The sequence below is a fragment of the Chlorocebus sabaeus genome, chromosome 16, assembly GCF_047675955.1.
Source record: "Chlorocebus sabaeus isolate Y175 chromosome 16, mChlSab1.0.hap1, whole genome shotgun sequence".
NCBI classification, from domain to species: domain Eukaryota; kingdom Metazoa; phylum Chordata; class Mammalia; order Primates; family Cercopithecidae; genus Chlorocebus; species Chlorocebus sabaeus.
The window spans coordinates 79,725,583-79,753,261 of NC_132919.1; the positions used below are offsets into that span (position 1 = coordinate 79,725,583).

Genomic DNA, 27,679 nt, shown 5'->3' on the forward strand with positions numbered 1-27,679 from the left:
AACATTCTACTCAGTCAAAGAGCCAGGCACAAAGGACAAAAGGACAAAAGGACAACTGCTGTATGACTGTGTTAGTATGAGGTCCCTTCAGTAGACAAACGGATCGGGACGGGGAGGGGAATGGTTACTAGAGGCGGGAAGCAGGGAAGGGGTGATACTGCTGTGTGGTTTTGGTACCGAGCTGCTATCTGGGGTGGGGAGAAAAGCTCTGGTAATAGTGAGAATGTTTCTACAACATCGTGAATGTACTGTCACTGATAGGTGCACTTTAAAATAGTCAAAATGGTAAACTTTGTTATATATTAATGCATTTTACAATTAAAAGAAATTTTTTTTTGAGATGGAGTTTCGCTTTTGTTGCCCAAGCTAGATTACAATGGTGTGATCTCGGCTCACTGCAACCTGCGCCTCCTGGGTTCAGGCAATTCTCCCACCTCAGCCTCCCAAGTAGCTGGGACTATGGGCACCTGCCACCATGCCCGGCTAATTTTTTGTATTTTATAGAGACGGGGTTTCACCATGTTGGCCAGGCTGGTCTCGAACTCCTGACCTCAGGTGATCTGCCCAACTCAGCCTCCCCAAGTGCAGGGATTACAGGCATGAGCCCCCATGCCTGGCCACACAATTTTTTAAAGTAAAAATCAAAACAATGTTAGGACTCTGTAGCAATCAAACCAAGGCAGTGACCCCAGCCCCACGGGAAACAGGGTGCGCTCGCTGCTGGATGCAGATACTGGCCCCAGCAGGAATATCACCTGACCCCCAAAAGGCAAGGGCCCAGGAGGTTGAAAAGAACAGCGTTTGCCAAGGCTCCAGTGTCTCAGATGACGTGCAGCTCGTCACTGACATGGAGCACACGCGCCCTGTTGACCAGGACTCCTCTGAGTGGGCAGGTGGCATCAGGCAGCCCACACACATTCCCCATTGACCAGGACCCCTCTGAGTGGGCACAGCCAGGGCCTGGTGGTCTGACCGCCAGCACTGCCTCCACTGCCTGGACCGTGCTTCCCAGATTCTCCTGGCAAGCCTTCCACAAGCACAACTGAGATGAACCGGTTCCCAGGACCTCCCTACGGCCCCTTCCTCAGAAGAAAACAGGCACAGAGAGGTCAGTGGATGCCCGAGGTCACCTGGGATTGCACCGGGCAGTCGCTCAGAGCCATGCCCCAGCCCCCCCCCCAGCAACGGCTCTCTGGGAGGAAGACCCCACAAACTCGAGCGCCTCACCTTCTGTCTGAGTCGTGTCACCAGCAGGTTTAGGAGCTGCACTCTGTCCCCGAGCTTCCTGAGTGCCAGTCCGGAGGACACTGGGCCAGCGTGGACAGACCCTCCTGCAGAGAACAGTGGCTTCTGTCCGCTCAGATCTGAGAACGAAGGAAGGCCTTTCAGGGGAGACACACATCTCTATCAGCTCTCCCTTTCCCGTGAGGCCATGGCACCAGCGGCTGACCCCAATGCAAAGCTGTTGTTCATTGGAGTCAGCAGATCTGGGTCCACATGAAGATTAGAGATGCTGTACAGAAAGCATAATCCTCATGTAAAGAAAGCAAGAATCCTTGTAGGAAAAAGTCTGACCTTACCATGTAGTGTCTGATACAGACCAATTGCTCCAGTCTGTCCAAATAAAGAGCCACTTATTTAGAAATTGAGAAAAAAGATGCCACATAACACAGGATCAAAGAAAAAAATCACAATGGATATTAAAACTATTTTGAATGGAAAGATAACAACAATACTACTTTAGAAACTTCAGGAATGAATCTAAAGCTGTCCTTCCAAAAATAATTACAGCTTTAGATAAATATTTTAGAAAAGAGGCCGGGCGCGGTGGCTCAAGCCTGTAATCCCAGCACTTTGGGAGGCCGAGACGGGTGGATCACGAGGTCAGGAGATCGAGACCATCCTGGCTAACACAGTGAAACCCCGTCTCTACTAAAAAATACAAAAAAAATAGCCGGGCGAGGTGGCGGGCGCCTATAGTCCCAGCTACTCGGGAGGCTGAGGCAGGAGAATGGCGTGAACCCGGGAGGCGGAGCTTGCAGTGAGCTGAGATCCGGCCACTGCACTCCAGCCTGGGTGACAGAGCGAGACTCTGTCTCCAAAAAAAAAAAAAAAAAAAAAAAAATATTTTAGAAAAGAAGAAAGGCTGAAAACCAGTGAGCTAAACATTCATCTCAAGAAATTAGAGAGCCAGGCGCAATGGCCCCTGCCTGTCATCTCATCACATTGGGAGGCTGAGGCAGGAGGATCCCTGGATCCCAGGAATTCAAGGTTACAATGAGTGATGACTGTGCCACTGCACTCCAGCCTGGACAGCAGAGCAAGAGCCTGTCACAAACACAAGCAGAAAAATAAATTTAAAAAGAATGGCCAAATTAAAGCCAAATAGGGCTGGGCATGGTGTCTCACGCCTGTAATCTCAGCACTTTGGGAGGCTGAGGCGGGCTGATCGCCTGAGGTTAGGAGTGGGAGACCAACCTGGCCAATGTGGCAAAACCTGTCTCTGCTGGAAAAAAAAAACAAAAATTAGCCTGGCGTGGTGGTGTGCCCCTGTGGTCCCAGCTACTCAGGAGGCTGAGGCACGAGAATCAACTGAACTCGGGAGGTGGAGGTTGCAGTGAGCCAAGATTGTGCCATGACACTCCAGCCTGGGAAACAGAGTGAGACTCCGTCAAAAAAAAAAAAAAAAAAAAAAAAGCCAAATAAAGTAGGAGGAAGAAAAGATAACGTCAGTATTAGATATTGAGGAAACAGAAAATAAATGTATAATAGAGAATCAACAAAACCAACAGTTGACTCTTTGAGAAGGCTAAAATAAATACCCACTAATACTAAGCAAGGAAAAAATAGAAGCAAATGACCAATATAATTAATGGCAAAAAGGAGTTATCACTTCAGACCCCACAGACATTTAAAAACTCATAGGATACTATAAGCAACTTTATGTCAAAAATTTGAAAATTTAGATGAAATGGACAATTTCTTAGTAAAATATAACATCAAAAATGTATAAAAAAGAAAATCTGAACGTCCTATAACTATGAAAAAAACTGAATTCACAATTTTAAACCTTCCCACAAGGAAAACTCCAGGCCCAGCTGGTTTCAAAGTTGAATTCTACCAATTATTTAAGAAAAATTAAGATAAGTCTGATACAAACTTTTTTAGAAAACAGAAAAATAGAGAATACTTTCCAACATATTTATGAGGCCAGAGTAACTTTGATTCCAAAACCTCACATGAACATTACGAGAATTGAAAATTATAGGCCAGTCTTACTCATGAACATAAATGTACTAATTCTCAATAAAACACGGGCACGGGCAAACCAAGCTGGGCCTGGTGGCTCGCACCTGTAATCCCAGCTACACGGAGGCCAAGGCAAGAAGATGGCCTGAGCCCAAGAGTTCAAGAATAGCCTGGTCAAAGAGCGAGACTGTGTCTCATATAAACAAAAAACAAAAGAAATATCAGCAAACCAAATCTGTCAAATTATAAAAAGAAGAATCTATCACTACATGTTGAATTCTTCCTGGAACTGCAAGGGTGGTTTAACACGATGGAAACCCTGCAGTCCACCCCCATTTTCCCCCACTAATCTCAGCTAAAGGCCCAGCCAGAACACAAAAAGCCCCACTAGAGGAAGATTCTGAACAGTGAGAAACAAAGCCTGAGCGTCTAGGGGCCTCGGATCCCAGGGATGGCTGGCAGGGAGTCCCTCGTCTCCTTCCTGCACATACTGGCCTGGTGCTAGGCAGCCACAACCCAGAGCTCAGACCAAAAAAAAAGGCCCAAGAGAAGCTGCTCCTGGGACCAATGGAGCAGGAAGACGGGGACATGCAGGTGGAGCCCTTGGGACCACACCTGCCCTCCTGCCAGCCCACAGTCCTGCAGCCTGGTATAGATAAAGGCCATCTCAGCTTCTGGGAGAGCATGTGGGGAGGGTCACAGGAGGAAGAAGGTCTACATGAAGACTCCTGAGGATCTGCCGTGTAAAACCAGCCAGAATCAACAGAACCAGCACAGCAAAACCTCTGACAACTGGGCCTGGAGGGGGACACTGCCCAGGATTTAATTGGCCACTTGGTAGCTCACGTGTGGGCAGAGTAAAACAGCATCATCAAGGCTCTGGAAAGTAATGGACATTCAAACCTCAGCCCACCAGAGTGGGCCAGGATACACAGTGTGAACCCAGAAAGGCTGACTTATCTGATAAAATAAATGACAGAATTAACACAGGTTTAATAAGAACCAGAATTTCATAATGTGACACTCAAAATGTCCATGATACAGTAAAAAATTACAGGAGGCTGCCTGTAATCCCAGCACTTTGGGAGGCTGAGGCAGGAGGATCACTTGAGCCAAGGAGTTTCAGAACAGCCTGGGCAATATAGTGAGACCCCATCTCTAATTTAAAAAAAATACTTGTAATATTAACAACCAAGAAAATCTCAATGCGAATGAAAGAGACAACACCAAGATGACATAGACATTGGAATTATGGGATGAAGATGTTAAAGCAGCTGTCATAGCAATACTCGAGCAAGTTACTGGGGAGGGTAGAGGTGAGAGAATTGCTTGAAGCCAAGAGTTTAAGATCAGCCTGGGCAACATAGTAAAACCCCATCTCTACAAAAAAAACCCCACAAAAATTAGCTAGGCATGGATGCTGGTACGTACCCATAACCCCAGCTCTTCAGGAGTCTGAGGCCGGAGAGTTGCTTGAGCCCAGGAGGTCCAGGCTGCAGTGAGCCATGATCATGCCCACTGCACTCCAGCCTGGGTGACAGAGCAAGACCCTGTCTCTAAAAAAAATGAACAAATACACAAACAAAAAACTCTGGCAAGCAATTTAATACACTCTAAAAACATATGGCAAAATGAAAGTTCCAGTAAAGTAAGATATAAAGAAAACTAAGGCCAACTGTGATGGCTCACGCCTGTAATCCAAACACTTTGGGAGGCTGAGGCAGGAGGATCAGTTGAGGTCAGGAGATCAAGACCAGCCTGGGCAACATAGTGACACTCCATCTCTACAAATATAAAAAGAAATTAGCGGGGTGTGGTGGTGCACACCTGTAGCCTGTAGTCCCAGTTACTCGGCAAGCTAAGGTGGGAAGGTCCCTTGAGCCCAGGGGGTCAAGGCTGCAGTGAGCTGTGACCATACCACCACACTCCAGCATGGACAACAGAGCAAGGCCCTGTCTCAAAAACAACAACCACAAGTAAAAAAAAAAAAAGGAAAAAGAAAACCAAAATGGAAATTTTAGAAACAGCAACAAAAATCTCACTGAATCGGCTTAACAGAAAAATGGAAATGACAAAAGAAAGAACTGATAAACTTGAAGAACAGAGGAAAAGGAACTATCCAATTTGAACAACAGAGAAAACAAATTGAAAAAAAAGAGAAAACACAGCCTCAGGGACCCGCAGGACAATAACAAAAGGCCAAACGTTTGTGTCCTCAGACTCCCAGAAGGAAAGACTATGGAGCTGAAAAAAAAACTTGAAAAATAATGGATGAAAACTTCTGAAATTTGGTGAAAGACATAAACCTTCAGTTTAATATCAAAAAGAATAAACCAAAGAAATCTATGCCCAGATACAATATAATGAAATTCCTTTTTTTTTTTTTTTTTTGTTGAGACAGAGTCTCGCTTTGTCGCCCAGGCTGGAGTACAGTGGCCGGATCTCAGCTCACTGCAAGCTCCGCCTCCCAGGTTTACGCCATTCTCCTGCCTCAGCCTCCCAAGTAGCTGGGACTACAGGCGCCCGCCACCTCGCCCGGCTAGTTTTTTGTATTTTTTAGTAGAGACGGGGTTTCGCCATGTTAGACAGGATGGTCTCGATCTCCTGACCTCGTGATCTGCCCGTCTTGGCCTCCCAAAGTGCTGGGATTACAGGTTTGAGCCACTGCGCCCGGCCTACAACATAATGAAATTTACGAAAACTAAAGGCAAAAACTCTTTTTTTTTGAGATGGATTTTTGCTCTTGTTGCCCCGGCTGGAGTGCTGTGGCATGATCTCGGCTCACTGCAACCTCTGCCTCCTGGGTTCAAGCGATTCTCCTGCCTCAGCCTCCCAAATAGCTGGGATTACAGGTGCCTGTCACCATGCCCGGCTAATTTTGTATTTTCAGTAGAGATGGGATTTCTCCATCTTAGCCAGGCTGGTCTTGAACTCCTGGCCTCAAGCGATCCACCCGCCTCAGCTTCCCAAAGTGCTGGGATTACAGGCGCCTGCCATCACACCCAGCTAATTTTTGTATTTTCAGTAGAGACGGGGTTTCTCCATTTTGGCCAGGCTGGTCTCAAACTCCTGACCTTAAGTGATCCACCCACCCGGCCTTCCAAAGTGCTGGGACTACAGGCGTGCGCCACCACGCCCAGCTAATGTTTGTATTTTTAGTAGATACGGGGTTTCACCACATTGGCCAGGCTGGCCTTCAACTACTGACCTCAGGTGATCCATCTGCCTTGGCCTCCCAAAGTGCTGGGATGACAGGCATGAGGCATGAGGCATGAGCCATGGCGCCCGGCCTGTCAACGTAATTTTAAAAGTCAAGTGTGAAAGAGTGTCTATCATATTCACCCTTGCCATTAGTTTTCCTTCACTCCTGACGTTCCTAGTTTCCTTCCTTCCGTTGTGTCTAAAGTACCTCCTTTATCAGTTCTTTTAGATCCAGTCTGCTGGTGACAAACTTTTCCTTCATCTGAGAATATCTTTATTCACTCTCATTCCTGAAGAATATTTTTACTGAATGTATAATTATGGGTTGACAGTTTTTGCTTTCGGTACTTGAAAAATATTATGCCACTTCCTTCTGAAGACAAATCTGATGACAGCTGCTGCTGAGAACCCACTGCTGCTCCGGTCACAGTCCCCTGTAGGCCATGCATCGCTCTCTCTGCATGCTTTCAACAGTCTTTGTCTTTAGGCCGGGTGCAGTGGCTCACGCCTGTCATTCCAGCATTTTGGGAGGCCAAGGCAAGTGGTCACTTGAGGCCAGGAGTTTGAGACCAGCCTGGTCAACATGGTGAAACCATGTCTCTGCTAACAATACAAACCCTACCAGCTGGGCATGTTGGCACATGCCTGTAACTCTAGCTACTTGGGAGGCTGAGGCACGAGAATCGCTCGAACCCAGGAAGCAGAGGTTGCAGTGAGCCAAGATTGTGCCACTGCACTCCAGCCTAGGCAACAGAGACTCCGCCTCAAAAAAAAGAAATTCATTTCAAATATGAAAGACAGAGGTAGGTAAAAAGAAAAAGGGATGAAAAAGTTATACCACGCAAACGCGAATCAAAAGAAAGCTTGAGTGGATTAACTAATATCAGACAAGGTAGACCTCAGAACAAAGAACGTTGCCACGATAAAGAGGAAGATTACATAACAATATAAGGGTCAATTATCCTAAAAAAAATAATAATCCTAAAGGTATACACATCTAACAACAAAGATACAAAATATATGAAACAAAAACAAAGAATCATTATTTAAAAAATGAAGATCTATATTAAAACAGGAACAGAAAGAAACTTCCTTAACCTCCCTCCACTACCCCCACTGCAAAAAACCTTCAGCAAAAACTAACCCTAAAAAAGTGAAATGCCGAAAGTTCTTTCTCTGGGTATAGGGAGAAAGACAGCGATTATGAATATCACACTGGAGAGTTTAGCTAGGGGCAATAATGCAAGAAGTAGTAAACAATATCCGCATTGGAAAAGAAAAATAAAACCTCCCTTATTTTATTTTATTTTTTTTGAGATGGAGTCTCGCTCTGTCACCCAGGCTGGAGTGTAGTGGTGCAATCTCGGCTCACTGCAACCTCCGCCTCCTGGGTTCAAGCGATTCTCTTACCTCAGCCTCCCAAGTAGTGGGGATTACAGGCGCCCGCCACCGCACCCAGCTAATTTTTTTGTATTTTTAGTAGAGACGGGGTTTTACCACGTTGGCCAGGCTGGTCTCAAACTCCTGACCTCAGGTGATCCACCCACCTCGGCCTCCCAAAGTGTTGGGATTACAGGCGTGAGCTACCACGCCCGGCCAAAACCTCCCTCATTTGAGACAATCTGTGCCAGTGGAGTGTCCTGTCTGGCCCCTCCCTTTCTTTTCCTGCCTTAGGCCTGCAGGTGGGGCCTGCCTCCCCTACCTATGGGGGACTGTGGCTCCAGCAGGGTGAGGGCATCTGAGGGGAAGGCGGCCAGGCTGGGCTGTCAAGCTCAGTGATGCTGGGGAGGCATCTAGGCAGGAGAGGGGCCTCCAAATAGGGGAAGGGGCTACAGCAGCAATGGGGGATTGGTTACACCAAGAGGACTCGATCAAAGTAACTGTGTTAGTGAGAATGGGCGAGCCAGGTTTCTCATTGTTGGAAAAGGAAGTTAGAATAACGAAAAAGAATGCTAGAATGCTAGAATGAACCTTTCGATGTTGGACTAACCACAATGGAATAGATTAGCCTGTGAGTCTGTCTTGAAATGAAGACCATCCATTTAAGGACACCAGTGAAGGAATAAAAGGCAAAGCCACAGACTGGGAGGAGATACTTTCAACCCATAAAACCAGCGCAAGGCTCATATTCAGAATCAAATACCCTAAAAACAATCTATGACAAAAGGCAGATCATCTAATAAAACATGGGCAAAAGACATGGCCTGGAGCTTCAAAAGAGAGGTTATCAAAAGGCCAATCCTATGGACTGAACTGTGTCCCCCAAAATTGATAGGTTGAAGCTCTAACCCCGAACATGATTGTATTTGGAGACAGGGCCTTTGAGGAGGCAGTTAAGGTTACATGAGGTCCTAAGGCTGGGGCCCTGGACTGTTGTCCTTATAAGAGGAAGAGCCGGGCGCGGCAGCTCATGCCTGTCATCCCAGCACTTTGGGAGGCCGAGGTGGGTGGATCATGAGGTCAAGAGTTCGAGACCAGCCTGACCAACATGGTGAAACCCCATCTCTACTAAAAATACAAAAATTAGCTGGGCATGGTGGTGTGTACCTGTAATCCCAGCTACTTAGGAGGCTGAGGCAGGAGAATCGCTTGAACCTGGGAGGCAGAGGCTGCAGTGAGCTAAGGTCACACCACTGCACTCCAGCCTGGGTGACAGAGCAAGACTCTGTCCCCCCTCCAAAAAAAAAGAAGAGGAAGAGACACCAGGAATGAGCACACAGTGGGGGAGGAGCCATGTGAGCATGTAGGGGAGAGGGCACATGAGCGCGCAGGGGAGAGGGTGCTGTCTGCAAGCCACAGAGAGGCCTCAAGAGGAACCCACCCTGCCGGCAGCCTGATCTCTGACATCCAGACTCCAGAAGTGAGAAAATAAATACCTGTTGTTTAAGCCACCCGGGCTGTGGTGTTGAGTTATGGCAGCCCTGGCCAATCATACACCAATGCACACAGGAAAGATGTTCAATCCCACGAATCTCATGAAATTTGCAAATTAAACCAAAATAGGATGTGCTACGTGTCCACTAGAGGGAACAGAAGGAGCCACTGACCATGTAAGTGTTGGCGCGCATGCAGCACCACGGCTACCTCGCATGCTGTGGATGGAGTGTAAATTGTAGGGGTGCTTTGGAGAAGAATCTGGCATTATCAAGTGAAACACAGTGTAGGTCTGAAGACGCCAGAGAGAGCACAGGTGCCACAGAATTCCATTCACACCAAAACAGGGAACGCTAACTGCAGTGAGGAGCCAGGGCACGTGGGCTCTGGGGGAGCACAAGGGGCTGCCAGGCCAGATGACACTGCCCGGACATCTGCAATAGCCTCAAGCTGTATATTTGCTGTGACTGGACTTTCTGCAGGGGTCAGATTTCAGTTTATAAAGGGACAGCAAGTAGCCCAGTGAGATGCGGACTCTCACCAGTCGTCTCTGTCGAGCTGCGGACGCTGGGCTGAGACTCAGCACGAGGTGAGGACATCTTTAAAGGATCCAGCACATCTTCTAGATGCTCTTCCAGAGTTTTAAACTTATGCTTTAGAGTTCGTATTTCTGCTTCAAGGGCCAGAACATAATCTGCCAAAAAAAAGCCCAGTGAATATAACACACACACATCCTTTCGCACCACCCTCCTGTGAGCACCAGCTCAGGGAGCCAATGCCAGCTCGTGCCCGCTGCCTCACTGTGCCTGTCCTCCTGTCCTCCCCACACGAGAGCTTTACAGCAGTTTCCACACTCTCTGTGTGTGTCAAACTGAAAGACCTTCCTTCCCCTCACTGGCCAGAGTGTGCCAGCCAGAGACCAGCACAGTCTCCATGCTCTCCAGGAAGGGCTCAGCGATCGGGAGCAAATGTTTCACCTGCCACCAGCCCACGTGCCTCTGTGCGAGGGGCCAAGTCCCACCTCGAGAACGGAACCTCTGCATCCATCCCGGCATCCGCCCACCCACAGCCACTCGTGGGGTTTCCGGGCATCGGGCAGCCCTCATCAGCTCTGCCACAGACACTTCTCTGGAGGAAAGGCCTGCGGTCCACCAGCCCCTGCTACCAACCCACTCTGGGACAGCGCGACACCAAGCCAGCCCTGGTTCAGGTCTAAAACAGGTTTTTTAAGTGTGTCAAGCAGGTACCCTCATTTTTTCCTTCTACTTTACAAATATAAAAGCTTTTTGGTATAAAACTGAAGATTCCTTCACTTGGAGAAAAAGCAGTTTTCATGCTTTGAATTTATTACAGGGGATGTTAACTTACAGGACTCTGAAATGAAGCCTCCTTGAAGCCAGTCGAGACCCATGCTCCTGTCTGTCCTCCTCCCTCCCTCTCCCACTTCCCCTCCTGCTCTGTCCCTTTCCCCCTGTTACTCACCAGGAGTGGCGGTGTCTCCCCCAGCCTTTGGGTCAGGCTGGTTTGCACCTGTGCTCTCTGCCGCTGTCTGGGCGGGAGGAGGAATCTGATGGCTTAGAGCCTCCATTTCTTTCCTCATCTGGGCGATCGCGCTTCGCAAGCTCGTGTTCTGCTCTCGGAGCCGCTGGATCTCACTGGATGGAAAGTCTTTACTTATTTCTTCTTCATGCTGCCCGAAGAGCATCTGTCAAATACAAGGAAAAATGACTACAAAAAGATGAACGGTTCCCCAGCTCGTCCTGGCAGGCTGCGCCTCCACCCTCCCTGCGCCCCTCTTGGGGCCAGTCTCCTGCTTGAGCTTGGGCTGCGGTCCCTCCCCGTCCCCGGGGTTGTGATATCCCTCCTTTCTGGCCTGACAGAGGTGCAAATATGACACTCAAATTCCTGAAGCCTTCCATACTGTTGCGATCCCTAGAGTGTCAAATCCACAGAGGCAGAAAGTGGAATGGGGGTGCTGGGGCTGGGGGCGGGGAGGGGGAGCCCGTGTTTCTCGGGGACAGAGCTTCAGTCTGTGAAGATGAGAACGTTCTGGAAAGGGTGGTGTGATGGCTGCATCTCCGTGTGAATGCGCTTCACGCTGCTGAACGGTGCACCAAAAAATAAAGCGGCCAGCTCTGCGTTATGTACACTTCAGTACAGTCAAACATCCACTGAATAGGATGAACAGCAGGTTCGGAGCACACAGAAGAAAAGGTAGTGAATATAAACACCAGGCACCAGAAAATACCCCAACTGAAGCTCAGAAGGAAAGGGGCCAAAGAAGAAAAAATGAGCAGAGCTCTGGAGACCAGAGATAAGGTGCACAAGGAACCAGGAGCCCAGACGAACACGAAGGCAGCAGACGCGTCTACGACAAGGCCAAACATGTTACAAATGTGATGAAAACCGTACGTCACAGATGACGAAGCTCAGTGAAGCCTAAGCAGCATAAACAGAAAGACAATCATACCAGAGAGCATTGCATAATCAAATTGCTGAAAAATCAGTGACAAAATGAAAACTCTAAAAGCAACCAGAGAAGAGAGACATGTTACACTGGGGTCAAAGGGCAGGCATAGGGATGACAGACCTCACAAGGAGCCACCAAGGTGGGAGGAGGACGAGGCGAGGTGGCTCTGGTGCAGGAGGAGAGACAGGCCCCACCCACCCGGTTCTGGGGTGAGGGAGTGTCCTTCTCTAACCAAAGGTGAGGGCACTTCTGCCTCCAACCAGGAGGGACTCGCCGCTATGAGTCTTTCCCTCTGGCTGTGAACAACTAGAACAGCAGACACATTAGAGGAAACACCTGCTTCCAGACACCAGCACAGACCCCGGATACCGGAGAGGGAAACAAAGTCCCAGGGCTCTGGCCCAGCTCAACCATGAGTCCAGCCAAGATGTGTGCAAAAGGCACAGCTTCCTCTTCTGCGGAGCCACCCTGAGGGATGCAGAGCCTGCTCCCCGCTCTGCACTCCGTGAATACAAGCCTGAAGCAAGACCTGGACCCCTTCCCAGGGTGCTCTGACTCCTTGGCCCATTGGCTTCTCCATGCTCACCAGCAAGGCCAGCTGGCCGGGGCTCCCAGGAGGAGAGCTTCACACGCCATGCTTAAGGGTGGAGATAATGCGAACAGAATGTGAACCTCAACTGGTAGTTCAGAAATGGAGACAGTAAACTGCCCACCGCAGTGCCGTGATAACACTGGTGAACAACATGAAGGACCATTGGTGAGAAAATTGCTAGGTGCGTTACGGTGTGGCCACTTGATAAAATATGCAGACATTTAGATTGTTTATGAAGAACTGTAATGACATGGGAAAATATTTACAGTAGAACCAAAATGAAGAAAGAATTCTCCTGGAGAAACAGTCGCATGAGGGGCAGACCGTTGAAGGCCGCGCTCAACCTGGCCAGCTACAGACTGGGATACCGAGTGCCCACAGGCTTACCAGGCTCTGTCCTAGGATGCGCTGAGGGTGCTGGCTGCATGACCTCACTGGCTGAGCATTCCCGCCACAGTGGCAAGCAAGGCTCAGAGGGCTCGGCAGTGTGAAAGGAAAATATCATTAAGCTAAAGGGAAAAGTCAGGCTGGGAACTGCTCAGGGCAAACCTGCCTCCCATTCTATTCAGTCACCCTCTGCTCACTGAGGTGAATGCACATCTCACTGCCTCCTTTGGAGAGGCTCACCAGAAACTCGAAAGAATGCAGCCATCTGTCTCTTACCTACCTATGACCTTGAAGCCCTCTCCCCACTTCAAGTTGTCCCGCCTCTCCAGACGGAACCACTGTTCATCTCACACATGTTGATTGATGACTCACGTCTCCCTATAATGTATAAAACCAAACTGTGCTCTGACCACCTGGGGCACATGTCATCAGGACCTCCTGAGGCTGTGTCAGGGGTGTGTGTCCTCAACCTTCACAAAATAAACCTTCTAAGTTAACTGAGATCTGTCTAAGATTTTCTGGGTTCACACTTTGGTAACCACAGGGAGATTCTGAGTGGAGACGTCTCTGACCTTTGACAAAACTCCCATCGGTACTTGGTACTGGAATGAGCTAACTTTATGGCTCAAACCAACAGGACAATTTGCCGAGGTCTGGGAGCACCCCCTCCAGAGAATCCGATCTCCCCAAATTTGGTCAAGATTTAAAGTTTATTTTGCTGTACGATATTGGCAGAAGAGCTGAGGCAGGGCTTGCTTGTCTGTTAGAGAGCAGTCTTCAGCCTGAGACTCATCCCTAGGTAAGTAACTGAATTGGCATTTGTCTTGGCTAAAGTTAAGATTAACAACCAGGCCGGACACAGTTGCTCATGCTTGTAATCCCAGCACTTTGGGAGGCTGAGGCAGGCAGATCACCTGAGGTCGGGGGTTCGAGACCAGCCTGACCAACATGGAGAAACCCCATCTCCACTAAAAATACAAAATTAGCCAGGCGTGGTGGCTCACGCCTGTAATCCAAGCACTTTGGGAGGCTGAGGCAGGCAGATCACCTGAGTCAGGAGTTTGAGATCAGCCTGACCAACATGCAGAAACCCCATCTCTACTAAAAATGCAAAAAATTAGCCGGGCATGGTGGTACGCATCTGTGGTCCCAGCTACTCAGGAGGCTAAGGCAGGAGAATCACTTGAACCCGGGAGGCAGAGGGTGCGGCGAGCAGAGATCACGCCATTGCACTCCAGCCTGGGCAACAAGAGCAAAACTCCGTCTCAAAAAAAAAAAAAAAAAAAAAATAGGCCAGGTGCGGTGGCTCATGCCTGTAATCCCAGCTACTTGGGAGGCTGGGAAAGAAGAATCACTTGAACCTGGGAGGTGGCGGGGGTGGTGGTGCAGTGAGCCGAGATTGTGCCACTGCACTCCAGCCTGGGTGATAAGAGCGAAACTCTGTCTAAAAACAAACAAACAAACTCCAAAAATTAGCCAGGCATGGTGATGCGCATCTGTGGTCCTAGCTACTTGGGCAGCTGAGACGGGAAGATTGCTTGAGCCTAGGGGTAGGAGGAGATTGCAGTGAGCTGAGATTGCACCACTGCACTTCAGCCTGGGTGACAAAGCGAGATCCTGTCTCAAAACAAATGAGTAAAAACCACATGAATGAAGGATGAGCTAGGAACAATCTTCATACCAGTTAGGATCTGAGTCCTAAGTACACTAGGCTGCCTTGGCACTCTTGGAGGAAGCCCTGCCCATCTAGGCCCTTCATGACAAGCCAAGCCTCAGGCAGAGAAGCAAATCGAACAGGAGAGAATGCGCACCAGCGGCGGCTTTGTGCGGGGAGGTGGGACCAGTGGGGGGCAGGGACTCTCGGGTGGTTGTGTTGCGGTGGTCGTGTTGCGGTGGTCGTGTTGTGGTAAGGGTGCTTGGGCACACTGACGTGTCGACTGCACTGACCTGTGCAATCCAGGCCTGCGCATTCTACTGCATGTAGCACACCCCACGGAAAAAGAAAAGCCATGTGCAGGCCTAGGGCAGTCCTCCCATGCTGGGCCCTCTGCGCTCGCCCCCAGCCTCCTACAGCCCTGCACCCCACTCCCGTCTGCCTGTGGACCCAGCTCTGCTCTGATGAGCTGTGACAGCTCAGGCAGGCTCCTCAGTGTCCCCATGTCTCAGTGGACATGGTGCCAACCTCCAAGATGAAATGAGTGGAGGGATGTCAAGGCCTAAGGGCAAACCCTGGCATAGGATGAGTACTTAACTACTGACCACTAACGTCACTGCCCAACAAAATCAGGAGCGGTGATGACAGATTCCTAGCATAAAATGACCTGCTGTGACGGTCCTCAGGCAATACCATAACAACAAACTCACATGAACGTCTGCTATCTAGTAATATTTGGATTTGGGATTTTTAAAGCTTTCGAACATGAAAGATACAAAGAAGCCTGAGTTCACCTTAACTCTCTCAAGCTTCTGACTTACCCTTGTTTGTGCAACAGGTCATTTAAAAAGAACACAACTGAAAGACTTAACTCCAGTCTTGGTAGGATTTGGGGATCCGGTCCTATTTTCCCACTGCTGCTGTTGAGCAAAGTTTCAAAGAGCAGGCTGGGCACTCTCACCTGCGCCCCTGGTCCGGGGAGCCCATGCATCCTTAGGGCCTGCACGGCCTGGTCTCGTTCCAGGGTCACGGCCTTCAGCACCACCTCCTGCTCCCGTAGCGCCTGCTCTGTCTCCTGCAGCTTGGCAGCAACCTGGGAACAATGCTGGGACTCAGTCCCTGTGTGGATGACGGGGCAGCTCCCATGCCTGCTGAGGCTCCAACAGCACACATAGGTGGGAGATGCTCAGAGCACCAGGCTCCCCACTGTGGCCAGGCCGCCAAACCCTTCCTGCCACCCACACCCCTGGCTGTCCTTGCAGGCCAGCGGGGATCATGGGATCATGCAACGCTACTTAAACCCGAGGCTGGCCAGCTACAGAAACCACTTATGCAAGAAAGTCAAGGGGAGTGGACGGGCGGGGCGCATTTTTATTACTGTAATTTTTGTTGCTACATAGCATACTGCTCAGTGAGGTTTAGTGTGTTCAAATTTAAAGAACCATTTGGTGAGAACTAGACCCGTCCTGCCCAGCCCCACCTCTGCAGAGGCGCCGAGAAGGCCCCAAGCCCTGGTGGCCGCACACACCTGACTTTTTGCGGTGGTCAGACCCTGAATCAGGGCCTCTGACTTTTGGATCTGGTCCCTTTCAATGTCGTCACAGCGGCGCTGCCAGTCCAGGCCCAGCTGCACCTGATCACGCTCCAGGCTCCGCTCCCTTTCCACTGCCAGGGACAGCTGTTGCTTGTACCTAAGGACACGTCCAACCGCCCAGCATTAATGCTTCCCGAGGAGGAAGCATTCCACAGGAAAAGTGGAGGCGCGACAGGAAAGGCAGGGCTGCCACTGTCCCTCCTGCTCTCGCGCGGCCTGCGCTGGCCTGACGTGCTCTGGGCTCCTGTGGATGGGCACACAGGGGTGCCCAATAGGAAGATGAGCAGGCGCCAAGGATGGCCGGACGCTGGAGAAAACCCAACAGCACGGAGGAGGGGGATGGATGAGGGGGATGCGCACAAAAATAGAAGAACCAGCATGCGGGAAGAGAGGGAGGAAAGCAACCACCGGAAAAGATCATAAACTGGTTATGCACAAAGGAACGGAGCTACGAAAGCACGAAGAGCAGGGTGGACCCAGCCACAGGGCAGGCAGGGCTGGGAGAGCCCCCGGAGCGAGCGCAAAGGGACAGTGGGGTGGGAACACAGGAACCCGGGGGCTTCCTCCAGAAGACCAGCATCTTAGATCAGAACGGAGGGAGGAAGCCACCCAGGATGTAAAGGGGCAGGTCCGCCAGGACAGGGCAGGTCCACCAGGATGGGGCAGGTCCACCAGGACAGAGCAGACGCCAGCCTTCAGAGAGCTCTAGAGACCCCACACGCACACAGTAAGGGGAAACGTCACAGTACGAAGGACAAAAGAAAAGTCACAGTACGAAGGACAAAAGAAAAGTCTACAGGGGAAAAAGAACAAAAACTGGACGGGGACTAGGCTTGACACTAGCAACTCTGGGACAGAAGGCCATGGGGCCACACGTTGGGGGCAGAATTCCAGGCTGTGGGTGATCCTGTGACAGGGAGAGGTCCCTCCTGTCCGAGGCAGTGACGCAGAGATGGTGGCATGGCTCTGCATGGGAGGCAGACTCTCCTGCTGGCCTCATCGCACCGGTAAACTTCAGGGAGTTTGAATGATAGCAATGGAGCCACCATGTTGTGAGAGGGTCCCTGGAGGGGCTGTGTGGCCAGGGCTGAGGACGCCTTTAGGGTGGAGAGTGCCCTGGCTGTCAGCCAGCGAGGGAATGGAGGCCTCGGCCCCACAGCTGCAGGGACTGAATTCTGCCAGCAGCTGGGTGAGTCTGGAAGGGGCCCTGGGCCTCCAAGGAGAGGCAGGCCCGGCCATCATTGATTCCAGCCAGGAGAGACCCTGAGCCGGGAACGGCTGAGCCCTGCCTAGGCCCTCGCCCCAGAACCTGAGATAATAAATGGGTGTTTAAAGTAGCTAAGCTGCTAAGTTTGTGGTAATTTATACACAATGTGTTCTTGTTTTTGTTTAATTATTTTTATGGTGTTTTGTTTTTGTTTTTGATACAGAGTCTTGCTCTGTCACCCAGGCTGGAGTGCAGTGGCGTGATCTTGGCTCAGTACAGCCTCTACCTCCTGGGCTCCAGCAGTCCTCCTGCCTCAGCCTCTCGAGTAGCTGGGACTACGGGTGCATACCACCACGCCTAGCTAATTTTTGTATCTGTTATAGAGACAGGGTTTCGCCATGTTGCCCTGGCTGATCTCAAACTCCTGGGCTCAAGCCACCTGCCCACCTTGGCCTCCCAAAGTTCTGGGATTACATGTGTGAGCCACCATGCCCGGCTACACATACTTTTTTTTTCTTTTGAGACTGAGTCTGGCTCTGTCACCAGACAGAGTGAGACTCCATCTCAAAAAAAAGAAAAGAAAAAAAAAAGTTGAGAACTTTATCACATGTTTCTTTTCTTCTGTGTTAGTTTGTATTATGAGCGTTTTCTACATACACCAGTAATACGTCAATCTAAGTGTGCTTTCTTGAAGATAATATTACATACTATTTAATTTCAGTCAGTGGCAGTATTTAACAACAAAAAAAAGAATGCTGGAAGGAAGAGCTAAGAACATTATTACAACATGTTTATTTCAGCATTGGTACTATTCCTTTTTTTTTTTTTTTTTGAGACCGAGCCTCGCTCTGTCACCCAGGCTGGAGTGCAGGAGCACCATCTCGGCTCACTGCAGCCTCCACCTCCTGGGTTCAGGTGATTCTCCCGCCTCAGCCTCCAGAGTAGCTGGGATTACAGGCACCCACCACCACGCCCGGCTAATTTTTTGTATTTTTAGTAGAGACGGGGTTTCACCGTGTTGGTCAGGCTGGTCTCCAATTCCTGACCTCAAATGATCCACCTGCCTTGGCCTCCCAAAGTGCTGGGATTACAGGTGTGAGCCACCGCGCCCGGCCGGTAATTTTTTTTTTTAGACAGAGTCTTGGTCTATTGCCCAGGCTGGAGTGTAGTCACACAACCAAATACCTTTCACCTATGAAAGGAAACACTGTCAACCTAGAATTTCTCATCTAGTGAAGATGCTCCTCAAAAATACGGAGACAAAGTTTCAGACAAACAAAAGCTGAGATGATTCCTGAGCAGCACATCCGCACCACAAGGCATATTAAAGGAAGGGCTGAGGCTGAAGGGAAATAATACCACACGGAAACCTTACATCTGATTTGTAAAAAATGAAGAATATCAGAAAAAAATATTAGAAAAGGTATAAAACTTTTTCTTTCTCGTTTTTATTTTTATAAAGGATAGTCTGATCAAAGCAAATATAATGATTCCCCTTACATAAAATATAAGAAAACCATAGTAAGGCCGGGCATGGTGGCTCAAGCCTGTAATCCCAGCACTTTGGGAGGCCGAGGCGGGTGGATTATGAGGTCAGGAGATCGAGACCATCCTGGCTAACATGGTGAAACCCCGTCTCTACTAAAAAATACAAAAAACTAGCCGGGCGAGGTGGCGGGCGCCTGTAGTCCCAGCTACTCGGGAGGCTGAAGCAGGAGAATGGCGTGAACCCGGGAGGCGGAACTTGCGGTGAGCCGAGATCGTGCCACTGCACTCCAGCCTGGGTGACAGCGCGAGACTCCGTCTCAAAAAAAAAAAAAAAGGCCAACAGAGCGAGACTCCATCTCAAAAAAAAAAAAAAAAAAAGGGAAAAAAAAAAAAAAAGAAAACCATAGTAAAAAGGAAGAGGAGGCCGGGCGCGGTGGCTCACGCCTGTCATCCCAGAACTTTGGGAGGCCGAGGTGGGTGGATCATGAGGTCAGGAGTTCGAAACCAGCCTAGCCAAGATAGTGAAACCCCGTCTCTGCTAAAAATACAAAAATTAACTGGGTGCGATGGTGGGCGCCTGTAATCCCAGCTACTTGGGAGGCTGAGGCAGGAGAATCGCCCGAACCCAGGAGGCGGAGGTTGCAGTGAGTCGAGATTGTGCCACTGCACTCCAGCGTGGGCAACAGAGCAAGACTCCGTCTCTCAAAAAAAAAAGGAAGAAGTAGCAGAAACAGAGGTCATTCCTTGAACACAAGCAGAAATTGAAGAGTTTTATATTATACATAGAGTGGTAAATATTAAACACAGACTGTATATCTTATAAATCTCAGAACAACCATTAAACACGTAAGACAAAGAGGTTTATATAATAAGAAAACTGAAAATAAAATGAAATTCTAAAATATATTCAATGGATTTTTTTAAAGGCAGAGAAAAAGAAACAAAGAACAGATGAGGATAATAGAACGCAAATAGACCGGGCACGGTGGCTCATGCCTGCAATCCCAGCACTTTTGGGAGGCTGAGGTGGGCCCATCTCTTGAATCCAAGAGTTCGAGACCAGCCTGGGCAACAAAGCAAAACCCCGTTTCTACCAAAAATACCAAAAAATTAACCAGGCATCACAGCACACGTCTGCAGTCCCAGCTACTTAGGAAGCTGAGGTGGGAGGATTGCTTGAACCCACCTGGGAGGTTAAGGCTGCAAGTGAGCTAAGATTGCACCACTGCACTCCAGCCTGGGTGACAGAGCAAGATCTTGTCTCAAAAAAATAAATAAATAAAATAAAATAAAGAGAATAGCAAACAGTAAGTGGAGATTTAAGCCCTAATATACAAATATATCAATAATGGCATTAAATTAAATTACCTAAACCCCCTGAGGAACAGGCAGAGTGTTACACTAGAAAAAGAAGACTCAAACACAGGCCGCCCACAAGCCGGGCACGGCGGCTTGCGCCTGTCATCCCAACACTCTGAGAGGCCAAGGCAGGAGGATGGCTTGAGTCCAGGAGCTTGAGACCAGCCTGGGTAACATGGTAAAACCCTGTCTCTACAAAAATAGAAAAATTAGTTGGGTATGATGGTGTGTGCCTATAGTCCCAGCTACTTGGGAGGCTGAAGTGCAAGTATGAGTTGAGCCTGGGAGGTTGAGCCTGCAGTGAGCATGAGCCCTGATTGTGCTGCTGCACTCCAGCCTGGGTAACAGAGTGAGATCCCATCTCAAGAAAAAAAAAAAAGATGAAGCACAAGTTAAAGCAGAGGGTGGGAAACAAGCGGAAAAAGCTCAAGCAGCCCTGTTAATATCAGACAGAGAAGACTGTGGGCAAAAGAATATTACCAGGAGGGTCAGGTGTAGTGGCTCACACCTGTAATCCCAGCACTCTGGGAGGCTGAGGCAGGAGAATTGCTTGAACCCAGGAGGTGGAGGTTCCAGTAAGCTGAGATCGCACCACTGCACTCCAGCCTGGGCGACAGAGCAAGACTCTATCTCAAAAAAAAAAAAAAAAAAAAAAATGGCCAGACGCTCACACCTGTGATCCTAGCACTTTGGAAGGCTGAGGTGAGTGGATCACCTGAGGTCAGGAGTTTGAGACCAGCCAGACCAATACGGTGAAACCCCGTCTCTACTAAAAATACAAAAAAATATTAGCTGGGCCTGGTGGTATGTGCCTGTAGTCCCAGCAACTTGGGAGGCTGAGACAGGAGAACTGCTTGAACCTGGAAGAGAGGTTGCAGGGAGCTGAGATCGTGCCACTGCACTCCAGCCTAGGCAACAGAGCGGGACTCTGTCTCAAAAAAAAAGCACACTGGGACAGGGGCCTGACTGCTGAGGGCAGGAGGGAAGTGTGTGTTGACAGAAGATTCCATAGCTTGCCTGAAGTGGTGATTAGACAGCGTAGTCATCCTTTTTCACCCTGCTATAAAGAACTACCTGAGACTGGGTAATTTATAAACAAAAGAGGTTTAATTGACTCACAGTTCCACATGGCTGGGGAGGCCTCAGGAAGCTTACAACCATGGTAGAAGGCAAAGGGGAAACAAGGCACATCTTACATGTTGGCAGGAGAAAGACAGAGTGTGGTGGGGGGAGCTGCTAAACGCTTATTTATTTATTTATTTATTTATTTATTTTTGAGACAGAGTCTCGCTCTGTTGCCCAGGCTGGAGTGCAGTGGCATGATTTTGGCTCATTGCAATCTCTGCTTCCCAGGTTCAAGCGATTCTCCTGCCTCAGCCTCCTGAGTAGCTGGGATTACAGGCACGTGACACCACACGCGGATAATTTTTGTATTTTTAGTAGAGACAGGGTTTCACCATGTTGGCCAAGCTGGTCTCAAACTCCTGACCTCAGGTGATCCGCCTGCCTCAGCCTCCCAAAGTGCTCACCACGCCCGGCCCACCAAACATTTATTTATTTATATTTTATTTTTTATTTGTTTATTCATTTTTTTGAAACAGAATCTCACTCTGCTGCCCAGGCTGGAATGCAGTGGCATGATCTGGGCTCACCACAACCTCTGCCTCCTGGGTTCAAGTGATTCTCCCACCTCAGCCTCTGGAGTATCTGGGACTACAGGTGTGAGCCACCATGACTGGCTAATTTTTGTACTTTTAGTAGAGACGGGGTTTTACCATGTTGACCAGGCTGGTCTTGAACTCTTGACCCCATAATCCGCCCACTTTAGCCTCCCAAAGTGCTAGGACTACAGGCGTGAGCCATCACACCTGGCTCACCAAACACTTTTAAACCATCAGAACGCACTCGGTATCAAAAGAACAGCATGCAGGAAACCACCCCCATGATCCAGTCACCTCCTATCAGGGCCCTGCCTTGACACACAGGGATTACAATTTGAGATGAGACTTGGGGGGGACATAGAGCCAAATGATATCATACAGCATACACATTCACCAAAATTCATCAAGTGTAGAGTTGAAATGGATGCGTTTTAGCAAATGTATTCTGTAATAAAGTTGAACGTGTATGGGAAATAGAAGTTATCTTTGTTCAAGTAAGTGTTCATCCCAATGGAGGAAAAACATGAGGACATGAACAATCAGACAAGACAGATGAGGAGATTCCTTGTTTTTGTTTCCCTTTTTGCAGAGATGGGGTCTCGCTATGTTAACCAGGTTGGTCTCCAACTCCTGGGTTCAAGCAATCCTCCTGCTTCTGCCTCCCTAAGTGCCAGGATTACAGGTGTGAACCACCACGCCTGGCAACAGAAGATTCTCAGTGCAGGACCAAACAGCAGAAGCACCTTTATGGCTCTTATCACAGACTGAGAAACACCGTCCTCTGGCCACGCTCCCTCCAGCTGGCGGCCCTTCTGCGTGTCTTCCCACACCAGCCCTGCGTGACTAGACATTCTATCTGTCTTGTTCACTGTCTTTCTCCCCCAAGAAAATGTGAGGCCAGGGACTTGATCTGTTCAGTTTTGAATCCTTAGTACCTACAACAGCACCTGCCCATAGGAGACACTAAATGGAAATAACTGCCTGGGGACAGTTACCTTTCAATGTCCTGCTGGGATCGGGCCACCTGTGCCTTGAGCTTCGCCTCTTCTTCCTGCAGCATCTGAATCTGAAGGTCTTTGGAGACCATCTCCTTAGACAGTTGAGCAATCTGAGCATCCCAGGCAGATTTTACAGTTGACGCATCTTCACGAAGTCTAAACACGGAAGGGAAACTATGTAGATGTGGTTCTCACTCAAGTTGTCTCTCACACAGCACTCCCAGCAAACACACACACACACACACACACACACACACACACACACACACACACACCCCCAGCTCTCAGAGGAAATCCACATCAGAGCTGAAACTTCCTGGCCTAGATGATGGAGATGGTGGAGATGGTTCTGCACAGGAAGAAGTAAAGCATCCGTCCACCCAACTGCCTCCATGCCTGCATGCATCCCACCAGCCCAGATTCCAGCTGAGCTCCTGCAGCACACCAGGCCATGTGCCAGGTTCTTGGTGTGGGGAAGGTGAGGCATGACATGCCTCCCATGCCCACAGAGCCCACAGTCATGAGGTAGCACCACCTCTGACCAACTCACCCGCGTGTCCTCGCCATGCCTAGCACAGCACCCCATGTGCAGAGACATTCAACACATTTTCAAATTGCACAGTAAAATAAGGTCCTATAGAACCCATTAAACAACCTTAACAGCAGGATGCCTCTGGGAGAATTACCCAAAATTGAATAAATTTCCCAAGAAAATGTTCGGGACAATATCTAGAGCTGTTAACTCAGGTAGCCACGGTACTAACCTAGGCAAGATGACACCTGCCCACTTGCATGGGCGTTGGCCTATTTCCCTAAAAGATGGGGTAGACGGCTCACAAAAGCAACTGTAACATGACACACAACAGACTTCAGATGCTCCTGCACTGACGAACTTCCGACTGACAGTGAGAAGCAGAGGGTGAGCTGGCTTCCCCCACAGAGGCCACCCCTTGTCACAAGGGGTCAGTTAAACCCAGCATGAGTGGTGCATTCAAGCCTGGTGTTATATAGAACGGAAAAAAAAGCCACCAGTTTTGGACACATATTTTAGCATGGCTGAAAAGAGACACCATCAAAGGCATCAACATTTCCAGTCATCTCTGGCAACTTGGGCTGACACAGAGTGTGTGTCTGGGCTCCTTCCATGCGGTGCATGGGACTGAACAAACAGACTCACCAGCGGCCTCTGGTGCTCTGGGAAGCAGCTTTATCCCTGGACCATGAGCCACCTAATGATGAGGGCCGGCCCCACTCCCAGCATCAGGACGGTGATGTGACTCTGCCTAGGGCCTCCCGTGATGCACAGTCTCAGGTGTAGATGAATGGGCACGGCCGCTGAGCCCTCACTGCAGGGACAGAGGACACCACGAGCACGAGTGGAAGGGCACCGCTCACCACAAGAGCGAAAATGCTTTTTGGGAGAGGCCAAGGTGGGAGCATCACTTGAGCTCAGGAGGTTGAGGCTGCAGTGAGCCATGATCGCACTGCTGGACTCCAGCCTGGGCGACAGAATGCAACGCCTTCTCTTTCTTCTGTGTAATGGGATGGTTAAAATAAAAAAAGAAGGCTGGGCACGGTGGGCTCATGCCTATAATGCCAGCACTTTGGGAGGCCGATGCAGGCAGATTGCTTGAGGTCCAGGAGTTCGAGACCTGCCTGGGCAACATGGCTAAACCCTGCCTCTACTCAAAATACAAAAATTAGCCGGGTGTTGTGGCACGCACTTGTAGTCCCAGCCACCTGGGAGACTGAGCCCAAGAGGTGTAGGCTGCGGTGAACCAAGATCATGCTACTGCACTCCAGCCTGGAAGACAGAGTGAGACCTTGTCACCAAAAAAAAAAAAAAAAAAAAAAGGGAAGAAAAAAATGCTTTCATGTTAATCCTACAGGCTTTCTCTGTAGTTCCAAACTCCAAACCAGCACAAAACTACTGAAAAACCCATTAAGAACTACAAAGCTAGCCAGGCATGGTGGCTCATGCCTACAATCCCAGCACTTTGGGAGGCTGAGTGGGGAGGATCACTGAGGTCCAGGAGTTTGAGACCGTCCTGGGCAACATGGGGAGACTCCATCTCTATTTTATTTTTAAAAAGAAACAAAGGAACTGAAATAAATAAGACTGTCACTTATTTCTATTTTTTTAATTTAAAAAATTATTTTTTTAGAGACAGAGTCTTGCTCTGCCTCCTGAGTAGCTAGGACTATAGGTAAGCGCCACCGCACCTGTCTAATTTTTTTGGGATAGACATAGGGTCTTGTTTTGTTGCCCAGGCTCAAGTGATCCTCCTGCCTCGACCTCCCAAAGTGCTGAGATTAGAGGTGTGAGCCACTGTGCCCAGCCGAGGTCATCATTTAATGCTAACTCATATTTGGGATCATGGGATCAGAATGACAACTGAACTCCCCAGAAGTAAAAGAGGAAAGATATAAGCTTTAGAATGTAGAAGTTTGTTTCTTACTGCCAAAATAATACTGCGTATGTGTAGCAATAATTCTCAATGACCACAGAGTATTTATGGACAGAAAACGAAAAGACAATCAAGAACAACATTTAGCTTAAGGCTGCAAGGGGAGGCCAAGGTTAGGCGCACAGGAGTGGTGAGGCCTGGTCACCTTGGCCCCTCTCACCTCGCACACCGACCGCAGAGGCTTCAGGTGCCCCCCATGCGTGGCAGCTTCAACAACTCTGCTTGAATCTGACTGATCAAACAACAAAACAGCATGCGGCGTTGAGAGAAACTATCCTGAATAAGCCCTTAACTTCCTGGTACTGTGTAGTTCTAAGAGCCATTTCCCCCTTAAACAGGAATACAATTTGACAGAGAATTCTGTCGGTGGTGGCTCACGCCTGTAATCCCAGCACTTTGGGAGGCCAATGTGGGAGGATCACTTGGGTCCAGGAGTTTAAAACCAGTTTAGGCAACATGGAGAAACCCTGTTTCTACAAAAAATACAAAAATTAGCTGGCCTTGGTGGCGCACACCTGTAGTCCCAGCTACTGGGGAGGCTGAGGCGGGAGGATCACTTGAGCCCATGAAGTCAAGGCTACAGCGAGCTGTGATCACACCACTGCACTCCAGCCTAGGCAACAGAGTAAGACCCTGTCTCAAAAAAAAGAAAAAGAGGCCAGGCGCGGTGGCTCATGTCTGTAACCCCAGCACTTTGGGAGGCTGAGGTGGGCAGATCACAAGGTCAGGAGATGGAGACCATCTTGGTCAACGTGGTGAAACCCCATCTCTACTAAAATACAAAAAATTAGCCAGGCATGGTGGCACATGCCTGTAATCCCAGCTACTTGGGAGGCTGAGGCAGAAGAATCACTTGAACCTGGAAGGTGGAGGAGCTTGCCGTGAGCTGAGATCACACCACTGCACTCTAGCCTGGTGACAGAGCAAGACTCCGTCTCAAAAAAAAAAAAAAAAGAAAGAAAAAGAAAAACAAAAAGTAGAGAAAATTCTCTGTAAAAAAAAAAGTGATGGGAATTTTCCTAAACAAAGAGAAAAAGCCAGTGGCTAAGTGTGGTAAATACTAGAAAATGACTCGTCTTAAGTGTCTTCAGTAAATACAGCTTCTCCATGGATCACGTCTGGAGACTGGAACTTCGTGCTAAGCACTTCGCCGTGGCTGCAGCGGTGTAGCTTGTATGCACCTCACCCTGCACACCAGGCACAGGTGGAACAGGGCTGACCATATGCCCTGGCCTGGCTTAGACACTAGAAAGAAAACGGGATTTCAAAAGAAACTAGTGGCTGGGCGAGGTGACTCACGCCTGTAATCCCAGCACTTTGGGAGGCCGAGGCAGGTGGATGACCTGAGGTCAGGAGTTCAGGACCAACCTGGTCAACATGGTGAAACCCTGTCTCTACCAAAAATACAAAGATTGGCCAGGCATGGTGGCGTGCACCTATAATCCCAGCTACTCGGGAGGCAGAGGCAGGAGAATTGCTTGAACTCAGGAGGCGGAGGTTGCAGTGAGCTGAGATCACACCACAGTACTCCAGCCTAGGCGACAGAGTGAGATTCCGTCTCAGAAAAACAAAATCGAAACAAAAAAGGAACTAATGAATGAGTGACTGATTGGGCTGCTGGTGGGAATGTGGGGCAGCCACTGCAAAGCAGAAATGTGGCTCCTCAAAAGCTAAACACAGAATTAGATGACCCAGAAATTCCACTCTGCATCTGTGCACAGAAGAACTGGAAGCACAGACTCAAAGATAAATTTGTAACCGAGGCTCATGGCAGTATTACTCTTAAGAGCCAAAAGATAGAAACAACTCACACGTCTATCAATGGATGGATGAATAAACAAAACATGGCCCATCCAGACAATGGAATATGGCTCAGCCTTAAAAAGGAAGGAAATTCGGCCGGGCGCAGTGGCTCACACCTGTAATCCCAGCACTGTAGGAGGCCGAGGCGGGTGGATCACGAAGTCAGGAGATCACCAGGTTAACCATCCTGGCTAACATGGTGAAACCCTGTCTCCACTAAAAAAAAATACAAAAAAATTAGCCAGGCGCGGTGGTGGGCGCCTGTAGATCCAGCTACTTGGGAGGCTAAGGCAGGAAAATGGTGTGAACCCAGGAGGCAGAGCTTGCAGTGAGCCGAGATCGCACCACTGTATTCCAGCCTGGGTGACAGAGTGAGACTCCGTTTCAAAAAAAAAAAGGAAGGAAATTCAGACTTAATGCCACTAAACTGTACACTTTAAAATGGTCAAGATAAGGCTGGGCACAGTCTTATGTCTGTAATCCCAGCACTTTGGGAGGCGGAGGCAGGTGGATCATCTGAGGTCAGGAGTTCGAGACCACCCTGGTCAACATGGAGAAAACCCGTCTCTACTAAAAATACAAAAATTAGCTGGATGTGGTGGTGCACGCCTGTAATCCCAGCTACTCAGGAGGCTGAGGTAAGAGAACTGCTTGAACCTGGGAGGCAGAGGTTG

The 27,679-nt window shown here is 49.2% G+C and overlaps 1 protein-coding gene across 13 annotated transcripts in view; it reads right to left on the reverse strand.

The window, feature by feature from the left end:
• CCDC57 (coiled-coil domain containing 57) overlaps window positions 1-27,679 on the reverse strand; it is a 110,655-nt gene that overhangs the window by 51,781 nt on the left and 31,195 nt on the right. For all 13 annotated transcript variants that reach the window (XM_037993422.2, XM_037993419.2, XM_037993418.2 and 10 more), the window contains 6 exons: window positions 22,732-22,890; window positions 15,956-16,118; window positions 15,389-15,520; window positions 10,807-11,029; window positions 9,866-10,018; window positions 1,228-1,364 (listed from right to left, as the gene is read on the reverse strand). In XM_037993422.2, coding sequence (XP_037849350.2) covers window positions 1,228-1,364; window positions 9,866-10,018; window positions 10,807-11,029; window positions 15,389-15,520; window positions 15,956-16,118; window positions 22,732-22,890 — 967 coding nt within the window. The remainder of the gene's footprint in view (window positions 1-1,227; window positions 1,365-9,865; window positions 10,019-10,806; window positions 11,030-15,388; window positions 15,521-15,955; window positions 16,119-22,731; window positions 22,891-27,679) is intronic.